At 38.0% G+C, this 12908-nt stretch overlaps 1 protein-coding gene across 2 annotated transcripts in view; it reads right to left on the minus strand.

Annotated features, from left to right (window-relative positions):
* The window catches only part of SUGCT (succinyl-CoA:glutarate-CoA transferase), a 341656-nt gene that overhangs the window by 306378 nt on the left and 22370 nt on the right, over positions 1 to 12908 (minus strand). For both annotated transcript variants that reach the window (XM_081345169.1, XM_081345170.1), the window contains exons 6-7: positions 11919 to 12039; positions 1292 to 1383 (exon numbers count right to left, since the gene is read on the minus strand). In XM_081345169.1, coding sequence (XP_081201295.1) covers positions 1292 to 1383; positions 11919 to 12039 — 213 coding nt within the window. The remainder of the gene's footprint in view (positions 1 to 1291; positions 1384 to 11918; positions 12040 to 12908) is intronic.

Here is a 12908-nt window from a genome sequence, read left to right on the forward strand (position 1 = left end):
TATTTTATGTCTCTACCTCCTATAAGATATAAATTGAGGAAGTACAGAAGTGTTCTTTTCCTGTGGAAGCCTATATTATGAAATACTTTATTCCTAGATGTACTAGGATGCTCTCACCTTGATTGCATTTGGCAAAACAGCTATGATAATCCTATTGCAATAGGCTTTTGGCACAGATGATTAACCTGGCCTGTACAGTTAGTACTTGAGCTTGTATGCTTTTTTTTATTGCTGCTGGGAAAAGGACTAAAGGAGTGAAACTCTCATTGCTGCCTTTGTTGCTTCTTTGATTGCTGTTACTTTGATGACTGGAATACTGTAGTTATCCTTGAAAGTACTTTAAAATATGATTTTTCATTATAATACTGTGCTTTTTGGTAAATATTTTATAAACTACTATGCTTGTTTGTAAGGAGTTAACAGAAATAAAGTGTTTTCATTACTATGCTTGTTTGGTTTTACCTTAGAATTGGTTGCAGAAATACTAGCCAGTATTTACAGAAAGCAGATTAATCCTGTAAAGTTAATATGGATTAATATGTACTACTGTAGATTGTTTGTAGAACACCTGATGGGAGGTGGCTGCGATTCCCTCTGGAGGTTTCATGCTGGACAACCCTGCAAATTCTCAAGCCTCTTGGTTCACCTAACAATTGTGGAGGTCATTTAATGAACTGAAGCAAACAGCAAACTGACCTTCATTGACTTAATGACCTGGTTGATTTACTTAACAAAGTGTGGTTAAAAATATAAAAATGAGGCCAATTCATGTTACGACAGTTTTGCCTTACAACCCTAAGGGCCGACTGCATTAAGGCTATACTTTTAGGGCTACCTATACTTAGAAGTATATTGTTTTTACCGTCTCATGTCCTTATTTGCTGATGATTTTATTTTTCTTCTGTTAGAAATAGGTAGTGAATATACTGTATGCTGTAATTAATTACTTAATTAATTTCAAACTGGCTAACAAATATAGTTTGCTCTGTATATGCAGGAATCAAATGATTATAGGAACAAATTGGAAGTAATTCTTATGGCTAAGAAAGCATTTTTTCTTAGTAGCACAATCTTACAAATTGTTGATAATCTGAAAGCAATGCAACAATTATAATTTATGTAATTCAAACCACCTGAGATTATTTGTACTTATATATTTACTGTAAGTTCTTTCCATTGATTTTTATTTCCTAACTTTATTAATTCTGCTCATTACTATATGCCTTATGATATATACTAATGAAATTTTCAGTTTTAACAACAGGATTTTATTTTACTTGCAGAAACATACCTCAGGCCCTGTGATATGCAAAAGTCCAGAAACAGCAGCTGCAACTGAGTCATAACCTGCTTGTTGAAATTTTGGACCAGTCTGACCATAGCCTTAAAAATTGCAAAAAGAGAGAGAAAGAGAAGGTAAATATGCTACCAGTAGCAGTGAACTCTGCGGCAACTAAATAGAAGCATTATGCTATCTCAATTATAAATATTCAGGCTATATTGACCACATGCTTTTTCCTCTGTATTAATCAGAACAGAATGTACACTAGATCTGTATATAATTTCATTTGTAGTCAGCAAATACAGCAAAATAGCATAAGAATTAGAAATAGGTAAAGTCTAAGGAAGGGGTGTCAAACTGCCGGCCTGCGGGCGGGACGCATTACGAGGAAACCACACCCACCCCATTGGCGGCAATGGAGAAAAAGCTCTGATACGTCACATGACACCACGAGTTTGACATGTCTGGTCTAAGCTATCTGAAAATTGTGCAAATTTCACCACTACATTCCAACAGCTGGCTTTCAATTTTTTTTTGGTCACTGAATTAATACACGACACAAGCTCATATAACAATTACATTCATTTGCCTAGACAAATTGATCACATCACAATTTCACCCTAAAAAGTGAAAACATAGCAATTTTTTTTACTGAATTGGAAGTATAGTGCACATTAGCACTATTCCTTGCTTCAGAGAACATCAGATGACTACTCAATAAACTGCAAAAGAGGGTTCCTTATGACTTATCAATGCCTGGCTTCTTGGCTTAAGTCAGATGTCAATTCTCTCGATATAAGGAATGTTTTGTTAGGAAATAAAAATGTATCTATACAATTCCTTGAAAGCATAATAAAAATGGAAAACATGATTCTCAGTTGCTTCTCAAGTCAGCCGTGATACATAGGCGTCAGACACTGATTCTGCTTATTATCAGAAATATCAAAGGACATTTGGTTTCTAGTAACCCTGAAACAGAACAGCTGTACTGAAATCCACTGCTGAATGTCAAGCAAGTTGGCTCTTCAGCAGCAAAGGAATATGGTTTATCTCCCTCTGCCAATATATATTACCAGATGTACTCTTTCATTTAAAGCTGAAAAGGAACAAATCAATACAGGGAACAAAAGCAGCTGAATATGAATAATAAAGTTTGTTCAACTTAATTTCCATGCTGTCTTATTTGCTTGCAATAAATACAAATTGCACATAGTTTATTTGAAGTGAAATGCTCGTTAATTCTTCAAGGTAGCTAATTTTTTGCATATTTTCATTCAAATACGTTATTCCATTATAACTTCCCTGCACACTGAAAAGCATCACATAAACCAGCTTACTGAACCCAAGATATATCTTATGAAAATTTAATTCCACAACAAAGTTACTTGTTATTCTAAAAATATTTTTAAATATAAATAAAAATATTCAATTACTTGAAAATAGGGTGGCTTCCCACAATATAACCTAATAATTCTGCCACTAGCCACAAGTTCAACAAGGAAATGTACAAGTCTGTATTAATGACTACATTGTGGCAATAAGGAGGTTGAAATGTATTTCTTTCTCTGCCATATTTTGTGGATTATTTTGTGTCCATGGATAGCAATTCAGAGACCCTATTTAGATGACTCAGTCCCTTCTTGGTAATGGAGGAATCAGAGGAACATTTGTAGGGTTATTGGTAAAGACATCTATCAGTATGAGGTTGAATATTATTCCTATGGAATACAAAATTATTTAAGAGCTTTTATTTGCTTAAACCTGCTCCAAAGGTGATCGGGATGGGGGGTGGGGGGAATATCAGTTGCAGAAGTTCACACTAAATCTGCAAGACAAGCTACAAGGATTAAAAGCATCAAATATGCTATTTGGTAAATTCTAGTTATTTATTTTCTTTTTTTAGAAAGCTGTTATGAATAACTCTCTATATATCTCTTTCACCTTATTTCAAAACTGAAAATACTTGTTTGCTTTAAGCCAATTTGTTTCTGTAAAGGCCTGTAGATTTACTCCTTTGGAGCTACAGTTAATTTTGCTCCCCTACTTTTGCTAGCACTATAAGCTAGGAATCATAAAATATTTGAAATTATATTTTTGCACTGGTCCTCACTATGTGATACCACAAAATCTCTAGAACATGGGTGTCAAACTCGCCACGTCAGGTCACATGTCACAACTTTTTTTTGTATTGCCAGAGCTGGGGTGGGTGTGGCCTCCGTATGATGCAACCAGCCCACGTGCTGGCAGTTTGACACCCCTGCTCTAGAGCTTCATCCACCCTGTAAAGTCTATACATACTGTATATCCATCAGTGTTTCATGGGAATAGCAGTTGTTCATACAAAGGTTACTCTTCAGAGTATAGCAGGAAGACCATTTTCTTTGTTCAGTTTCCAATTAAACCAGACCATATTAAATATCCATAAAAGTTCATTTCTCAGTGCCTGTTTGAGAAACTAAATATAATAAATTTAAACCAGATTACAGTAATTTTACTTCTAAATTACAGATTACAGTAATACTACTTCATTATTTTCTGAGCCAAACCGTAAGCAAAACAGGCAGATAGAACATTGAAACCATTCAGAAAACAGCAAGAATGTTATGCTGGATATAGGCAGTTTGAACATAAAAGTAATCATTAATGAAAAGAGATATGTAGGTTGAACAGCTCTGCTTTGACTCTGGTCCCAAAGATTTGAAATGTAAGTACCGGTAGTTCATATTTTGATAAATATTTTTATAAAACAATTGTCTTTGGTCTAGACCAGGGGTCAGCAACCTGAAACAGTGAAAGAGCCACTCGGAACTGGTTCCCTCACAAAAGGAAAAACTGGGAGCCTCAAAAAATATGTGCGCTTTTATTATAATGATGGTTTGAATATAACCTTCCCAGTGCAACTGAAACAAGAGTACCAAGTAAATTTACAACTCCTAAGAGGTCAAGTTTGGGACTTTTTCTTCATGGATACTAACAAGAAGAAGAAACCTTTGAGGAAAAAAAAGATATGTTAGACATCTTAGAGAAGGAAAGTTTATTCTACAAGGATCTGCTCCAGGTTAATCTCCAAGAGAACAACTTTGGGATATTTTTTCATGGATATAAATAAAGCTGAAAATTTCTTGAAAAAAAGACAGAAATCCTGAGAAGAAAAAATTTCATTTTATGAAGATAAGTTGGAGCGAGTGGCTTATATTTAAGGTTGTAATTAGTTAGGATGGATTTTTTTTATAAATTTGATATATGTATTGAAAGAAAGCTTTAAGGTAGTTTTGTATATATAAAATGAGTTTATAAATGCATGTCTTCTGTCCTTTTATGTAATGCTGAATAATTCCCAAAGTTTGTAAAGTACTATTGATTAAATTTGAAAATAAGAGAAGAAAAAGATTTACTCCATGAGGATAAACTCAAGGGAGAGATTTGAATTCAATGAGCTAATTCAGGGGTGTCAAACTCAATTTCACTGAGGGCCGCATCAACATTGCAGTTTCCCTCAGGTGGCCGGGTGGGTATGGCCAGGGTGGGCGTGGCCTACTGGGTGGGCGTGGCTAGTGTGTGTATGGCCTACTGGGTGGGCATGGCCAGCTCTACATTGTTCTCCTCAAGGGTGCCTATGGGGGCCTGGGCAGGAGTGGGACAGATCTGAGGGTCTCTGGCAGAAGGAGGGTCTCTGGGCCAGGGCCAAGGCAGTGGGGGCTGTTCCCTCACTGTTTCCAGGATGTCTTCACGGGCCGCATGAAACCACTTCGTGGGCCGGATCTGGCCCCCGGGCCTTGTGTTTGACATGTCTGAGCTAATTGGAGATAACTGGACTTATATTGGTATGATATATATATACTTGAATGAAAGCTCTAATGTAATATTGTGTTTTGGATTCTGGGTTTAAAATGAAGGGAGTACTTGAATATTTTTTAAAGTTAGTAAAATATCAAAATTAGACAAAGTGTTTCCTCCCTTTAGGATTAAAAAGAAATAAAAAATAAAGAGGATTTTCTTAATATGAATTATGATAAAGATTAATGAGTTAACAGAAACATACTATTCCCCACAGCAAAGAAAAACAGAGATGGTCAAATTGATTTTTTTATCCAAAGAAGAGAATATATCTAATCTTGTTTCTATTTTGAAATTGCTTCCAGATTTTGTGCTTGCAATGAAAAAAGAAATGAAACTTTGATGTTGTTCTTACTAATTAGATAGGTTTATTATTATAGAAATGGCTTGCACCTATTGCTGTGTAAAAGTAAAATGTTGTGGCTGTAATGTTGTTACCTTCCACTGTGCTAAAGAGAGTCAGAAGTTGGTGTCTTTTTCTTTGCTTTTCCCTTTTTTGCGCTATATCTTCTTTTTCCCTTTCTCTCCCCTCCTACTTTTCTATTACTTTTTTGAATTTCTCTTTGTATTTTATATTTTATTAAATCAATAAAAGTTTGAAAGTGAGATGCGTTCTCTTGCATTGTTGCCTTCCACCTTCTTCCCATCTTTAAGAAGTTTTTAATGAACAGGAAACCTGCTCAAAATAAACATGGCATTAAAAGAGTGCATTGAAAAAAAACCCAACACCTATACAAATGTTATCCCCACTACTTGAATACTGATTAATACATTGATTTTCTTTGTTTTATAATGCACTTTTTAATGCCTTGCTTCTTTTGTGTTTTTTATTTGTTTTTTCTTTTCAATTTTCTGGAATTTTGTATTTTAACCTTTTTTAAAAATAAAATAAAGAAGTCCTGCAAAATGGTATCTTCAAAAGATAAATTTGCGATTGTGACAGGGTAGCTATGGAGGAATTGTAAGTAAGCGAATAATGACAAGGGAGTGGGAGGAAGCCCATAGGTTTTTGGGGAACCAAAGGGGCAGAAAGTAGAGCATGGGATATCCCACGGGGGGTGGGGAGACTTCCTGGGTGTGCCTGTGCCTGCACTAAGCCTCCCAGTTTCCCCCATCCCTGAATCACTCCATGCTCTATCTAACGACCCATGCATTTGACCCATGCATTCATTTAATAAATGCACTGGGGGAAACGGACAGGGTGGTCTTTAATTATGCGCTTCATTTAATATAGCCCTCAATTCCCAACATAAATGGACAGGCTCTGTTACTGTCGTAAATCGAGGACTACCTGTAGAGGACATTTTTTTCCTTTTTCTACATATAAAATACATCAAAAGGTTTACTTAGACAGCTGAGACAATTTGTATGCAATTATTCTTACATAAATTAAGCATTAATTACTATTAATTATACTCACTGTAGAATATGCATCATTTTATTGCAAATCATTCTCAACTTTGAGCCTTATATCTCTATTTCCACTTGTAGATAAAAAGGACATATGAGTTCTAGCACCTGCCAAGAAGGCAGGGAGCAAATGATTATATACTAGAAATGTTTCCCATAAAAATATCTTTGCACAGGATCAACTGTCTGATTTCCTTACTTATGGACAAGATACAGCATCAGATTACTCTAGATTTTGTCTGTTAGAATTGATATCTTATTTAATATCTCTGGTTGAGCAGATGACTCTCGTGGTTAGTACATTGGGCTGATGGTCAGCAAGCTGCTCCAATTGCTGCTCATGGCAGGGTGAGCTCCATTCATTCCAGTACCTGCTGACCTAGAAGTTCGAAAGCGGGTAACCGCAAGTAGATTAATAATAATAATAATAATAATAATAATAATAATAATAATAATAATAATAATAATAATAATAATAATTTGGAAGGGACCTTGGAGGTCATCTAGTCCAACCCCCTGCTAAGGCAGGAAACCCTATACCATTTCAGACAAATGGCTGAAATGATACCACTTCAGTGGGCAGCTCAACAGGGACACAAAAGGAGTCCCCAACTGGGCATCCCCCAGGCAACGCTGATGCCACCAGCTAATCCCTTTAACCTGGGAGCACTTTGGTGTTACCGACACAACTGTAATAATAGTACTAATATATCTGGCAGAAGGTCAACTATCTGAAATTGTGGCCAAGTCACTGATAACAGGGGCTACCAAGCCATCTACAATTGTTATTGTTTATATTCTATGACCCTTAGGAGAAAAAAATATAAATCTGAAGGGATGTGGTCTACATAACATTTCTTAGTATTTATTCAATAAAATCTTTTTTTGGCATTTTACTCTGGTTCAAGCTTCTTCCCTCTGAATCCTAAGAAACCTATTGGTTCCCAATTGGTCACTGATGTTCATGCAGATGGCTGAAAAAATAAGATGGGGTTATCCACCTCTCTTCTGGTGCAATGAAATATCTTTCATTTTTATCTCCATTCCTTCCTTTATCAAAGGATTTGTGCCCAAATCACAAATACCTTTCTAGCTCAAATACCTGACCATGAAATTTTAAACTATACCTCTAAATTTATATTTTTCTTACTTCAAAGTCTTATTTTGGTACAAAATCCACTTCCCTCTTCTTTCTTTTCCATTCCATTTGTTTTTCAACATCTAGTTTGAAATCCTCTTTTTAATCACAATAAACTATTAGCTCTCTTGGGCATTCAACTAATATAGCTACTTAACAAAAAATCCTTGTTTCAGCTTCCTTTACAAGCAGGTATTGATTGTGTCATAAGAAAAAAATCCCAACTTCATAAATACAGCCTCAAAACTGATCCCTCTTCTGAGTGCTGGACCCTTCTGAAAAGCTGTTTGGGAAGTTTTGCACACCAAAAAGAGAATTTTAATATAAAAATCTAAGAAAGCTTAACTTAAATCCATAATAAGCACAATGTGTTACCTCCTTCACCTTCCAAAATAATCGCTTAATCATCCATTGTAAGCTATTGCTCCTTGAACCTTGGGTATTAGCGTTTTTACATAATGGAATATCTAGCGCAATGTCACACAAAAAATTGTAAAATTTTTTGAAAAGAGACAAGTCTATTTGTTATTCCATACCCAGGTAGTCCTTGATTTACAACAGTTCATTTAGTGATCATTCAGTTACAACAGCACTGGAAAAAGTGACTTGTGACCATTTTTCATACTTATGACTGTTGCAGCATCCCCATGGTCATGTGATTTACTTTCGGATGCTTGGCAACTGGCTCATATTTATGATGGTTACAGTGTCTCAGAATCGTGTGATCACCTTTTGTGACCTTCTGGCAAGCAAAGTCAATGGCAAAGCCAGATTCTCTTAGTTACTAATTTAACAACTGCAAATTTGTTAAGTGAGTTTTGCCCCATTTTATGACTTTCTTGCACATTTGTTAAATGTTAACCAATGTGGCAAGAAAAGTCATAAAATGGGGCAAAACTCACAACCAATTTCTCATTTAGCAACATAAATTTTGGGCTCAATTGTGGTCATACATCAAAGATTACCTGTATTATAGAAATAAGATAAACTATCTGAGAGAAGGCCAACATATAGATAGAATTAAAATATTTCAGGTCTATAAAGAAAAGAATTGGAAAAAATACAGAACCAATAAACATAACTGAATAATATGGAAAATTTGCATAAACTTCAAAAACAGCTTAGAACTGCCTAGCAAGGCCCTATACAACTTCTTACACTCATGCAATGAATCCAGTCGTTCAAATAATAAAAAAAATCCTTTAGGCTGGCATAAGCTCCTGGAACAGCCACAATCTTTGGGATATTTAAACAGCAGCTAGACTAGATTTTTTGGTACACAACATGTATATTCCAAAATTGCACAGATTGTGCAATGCAAGACAAGCAATCGAAGCTGAAATTACGAATGCATGTTTTATATATATGGAGGGGAAAGCAGCCAGACCACAATATGTGTGTCAGATGATGAAACATTTGTTTTAAGACAAAAAAACAAACATATTTTCATATATAGATAATTCATTGGCACCAGGCTAATAAAGCACCAAAGACAACCACATGGAAAACAGAGGAATGAAATATAAAACACATAGGAATCAAAGTTAGTGGTGGCAAGTAATAACAGTGAGCAATATCATGGCTATGTTCCATCTCTAATGTCATAATGTTATCTGGTGATCAACAAAGTTCAGATTCTTAAAGGGCCACTGAGCCCAAAAAGTATAGAAGCAAAACTTACACATGAATTGAATTACAGATTCTTGTTGATTCCCCAGGATCAGTAGAAATTCAGATTTGCAAACTAAGTATATACAAATACTTAACCATTTGAGCCAAAGGAGAAAAAGAGGCAATCAAAATTGTTCATGAATTGGTAGTCAAGCAATTTAAAATTATTTTTCTTTCTTTATAAATAAGTACATTCCTTTGCAACATGTGCATTATTTCTTTGGAATTATAAAAATTGTTACACAAACAAAAGAATATTCATTTAAATGAAAAATGTTAAGGAGACACTGGTTTAAATTCACTTCGTACAAAGTGAAATATTATAGGCCTCACACAGAGGCCATTTGTCACCCATATATGGCTTAAGATGAATGCTGTCAAGTCACAACCCAAACTGAAGCTGTTAAGACTCTCCCGAGTCACTTAAGTGAGGGATCTAATTTGTATGAACAAGGATTCTCCCATTATAGCATCAGTCCTACAGAGTCTTTAATATTTCCATGAAACTGGAAGCTCAATATCTAAAAATATTGTATTATATCTAAATGAACAATGTGTTACAGGTAGTCCTCAAGTTGCGAGTGTAATGAAGCTTGCCCATTCCACTCATAACTTGCAAACTCATAGAGTGAATCTCATACTTCGAACGAGATCACTCCCTTGCTCGTTAAAATGCACACCGCTTATTAAGCGAACATGAGGTATCTCAGGGTGGGGAAGGCCATGGAGGGCCTAGTGATGGAACATGCCTCCAAGGCCTCCCCAACCCACTTACCGTATGCTTCCCCCTCGCTTCCTGCCACGCTGGACTCACCTGAAAAAGATTGGTCTCCTCTCTGCCACAGCTCCTGCTGCCGCCCAGATCTGAGGCCAGGGGATGCTTCCGCATCTCCCCCCCGGCAGCCCGATCCAGTCTCCAGGGGCCTTTTCCAGGCCTCTGCCACCCTGATTTGAGGCTGGGGAATGCTTCAGAGCGGCCCCGCCACAGCCTGATCCGGGCTGCTGAGACCTCTTTCAGGTCGCTGCTCCCAGTCTGAGACTGGGGAACGCTTCTGCAGCCCAATCTGGAGCCGTTTTCCATGCCGCTGCTGCCCTGATTTGAGGCCGGGGAATGCTTCGAAGCCTCCCCTGTGGCCAATCCAGGCTCCGGAGGTCTTTTCCAGACTATTGCTGCCTGGATCTGAGGATGGCGAATGCTTCCGCAGCCCCCCCCTGCAGCCCAATCAGGCCTGGAAAACACCTCTGGAGACCGGATTGGGCCGCAGGGGTGCACAGAAGCATTCACCAGCCTTAGATCCAGACAGCAGCTGCCTGAAAAAGGCCTCCGGAGCCTGGATCGGGGCTGAGGAGGGTGCAGAAGAGTTCCCAGGCCTTAGATCCAGGCAGCAGCAGGCTGGAAAAGGTCTCTGGAATCCGGCTCAGGTCACGGGGGGGAGGGGGGCTGCAGAAGCATTTCCTGTCCTAAGATCCAGGCAGCAGCAGCTTGGAAAACGCCTCTGAAGCCCAGATCAGGGCATGGTGGGGAGCAGAAGTGTCCCCCAAGCCTCAGAGCTGGGCAGCAGTGGCCTGGAAAATGCCTCTGGAGTCCAGTTTGGGCCACGGGGTCACGGAAGCAATCCCTAGCCTTAGATCCGGGGGCAACGGCTCAAAAAAGGCCTCCAGAGCCCAGATTGAGCTGTGGGGGGTCGTGGAAGCATTCTCTGGCCTTAGATCAGTGCAGCAATAGCCTGGAAAATGCCTCCAGAGCCTGGATTGGGTTACCTGGAGGGTGCAGAAGCATTCCCCAGCCTTAGACCTAGGCAGCAGCAGCCTGGAAAACGCCTCCAGATCCCAGATCGAGCCATGAAGGGGCATGGAAACATTCCCCTGCCTCAGATCTGGGTGTCAGTGGCCTGGAAAATGCCTCTAAGGCCCCAATCCAGCCTCTGGAGGTACATGGAAGGATCCCCTAGTTTCGGTTCCATTCTTTGTTGTTGTTGAGGCCTAAAGTACCATGAGATCATGCAAGATCAGTAGCATGAGATTTCGCCCCTCTGATGTTGCATGATCTTATGTTATTTTAGGCCTTCATTCTCTGCAAATGCACCGAAGGCCTAGAGCAGCCAAGAAAGCGAAGGATTTCAAACTTCACAGGGTGAGTATTGAAAACCTGGTGCCTAAGGAGACCCAGGGCAGGGGTCAGGAGAGAGAGAATATCCAGATTGAATGTTGCAGATCCATTGCGGTCGCTCGTAAGGACGAATGACTGCCGTGGTGCTGCAATATTCATAACTTCAGGACTTGCTTGTAAGCACTAGGGGGCACTCATCACATAACTTTGAATGAGCGTTAAGTGAACACTCATAACTCAGGGATTACCTGTATAAGTATAATACAAATTTGGTCTAAAATCATAGTTTAAAATAATTTATAGTTTAAAACTTATTTATATTTTCCTGCTCTTTCCTGCATTTGACATTTTGGGAATAGGGAATGGAATATCATCTCATTTTTTCATAACAACAATTAAAAATAAAACCATATAAAATTTCAAAGAAAATAAAGCTAATGACAGAATACTGTACTACTGAAATTAAATACCTGTTATTGAGCAGTAAATAATCTGAGGTGCAACTTTGTTGATGTCTTCATAGCCCAGACCCATTCCAGCCAGTTTTCCAGGGACATAGTTTTCCACAAGCACATCGCAGATAGCTGCTAGCTGAAATTTAAAGTGGAAATGAGTCAGACTCTTAACAAATTTCCAAGCATTCAGCAGCAATAACAAACCATAAATTTAAAATCTCAGTAAATGAGATAGTTTTAGCATATCTGTGTTCTATAGAGTCCAATTTATCTCTATGGAGATAAAACATAGCAATTAGTTCTTAAAATATCAGTCCTGAAACTGAAACTCAAGAATAAGAAGAGCCTAACAGAGCTGACTGGTTTGCTCATTTAAATTATTTCTTTACATTGTAATAATCACATTTAATCTGTGATTATGGAACCAAGGCATAAACAATTTCTAATCCATAGATCCTGTATGCAGCAGCTTAGAGAATATTCTAATTCCAGGATGCTTGAAAAAACTATACCTATAATTATAATGGTATTCTTTTTTTACTGGTAGAATTAACCTATATACATTACTGTGAATTTTGGAGTTAGTTGGATAGCCACTCATGATGTACTAAAGGTACCGGTATATTTTTATTTTTATTTTAATATCTGAACAGCGGCATTAGTGATTCAAAAGTTTCACAATGGGCACAATTGTCAAGATCTCCATTGTTGGCCTGGCGCCTTCCTGGGCTCCTGCCATAAAAGGGGAAGACAGGGGGGAAGCATTTGGGGCAATCCACACCTGTGCATTAAATGTTTGGAAATAGGAAGATGGTGGGGAGAAATGGGGAGGGGGAAGTGACAAGACCAAACCGGCTCATACCAGGATTTTCAAGGCCTTTTGCTCTGAGAATAGAATGTTATCAGTTTCACATCTCAGAGTTTCTCAAAACACCTTACCAGTATCACATTGGCTGGCCACGGGACTAGTCATGAGAGGAGGGATTGGGAGCTTGAAAGAATAGT

The sequence above is a fragment of the Vipera berus genome, assembly GCF_964194415.1.
Source record: "Vipera berus genome assembly, chromosome: Z".
NCBI classification, from domain to species: Eukaryota; Metazoa; Chordata; class Lepidosauria; order Squamata; family Viperidae; genus Vipera; species Vipera berus.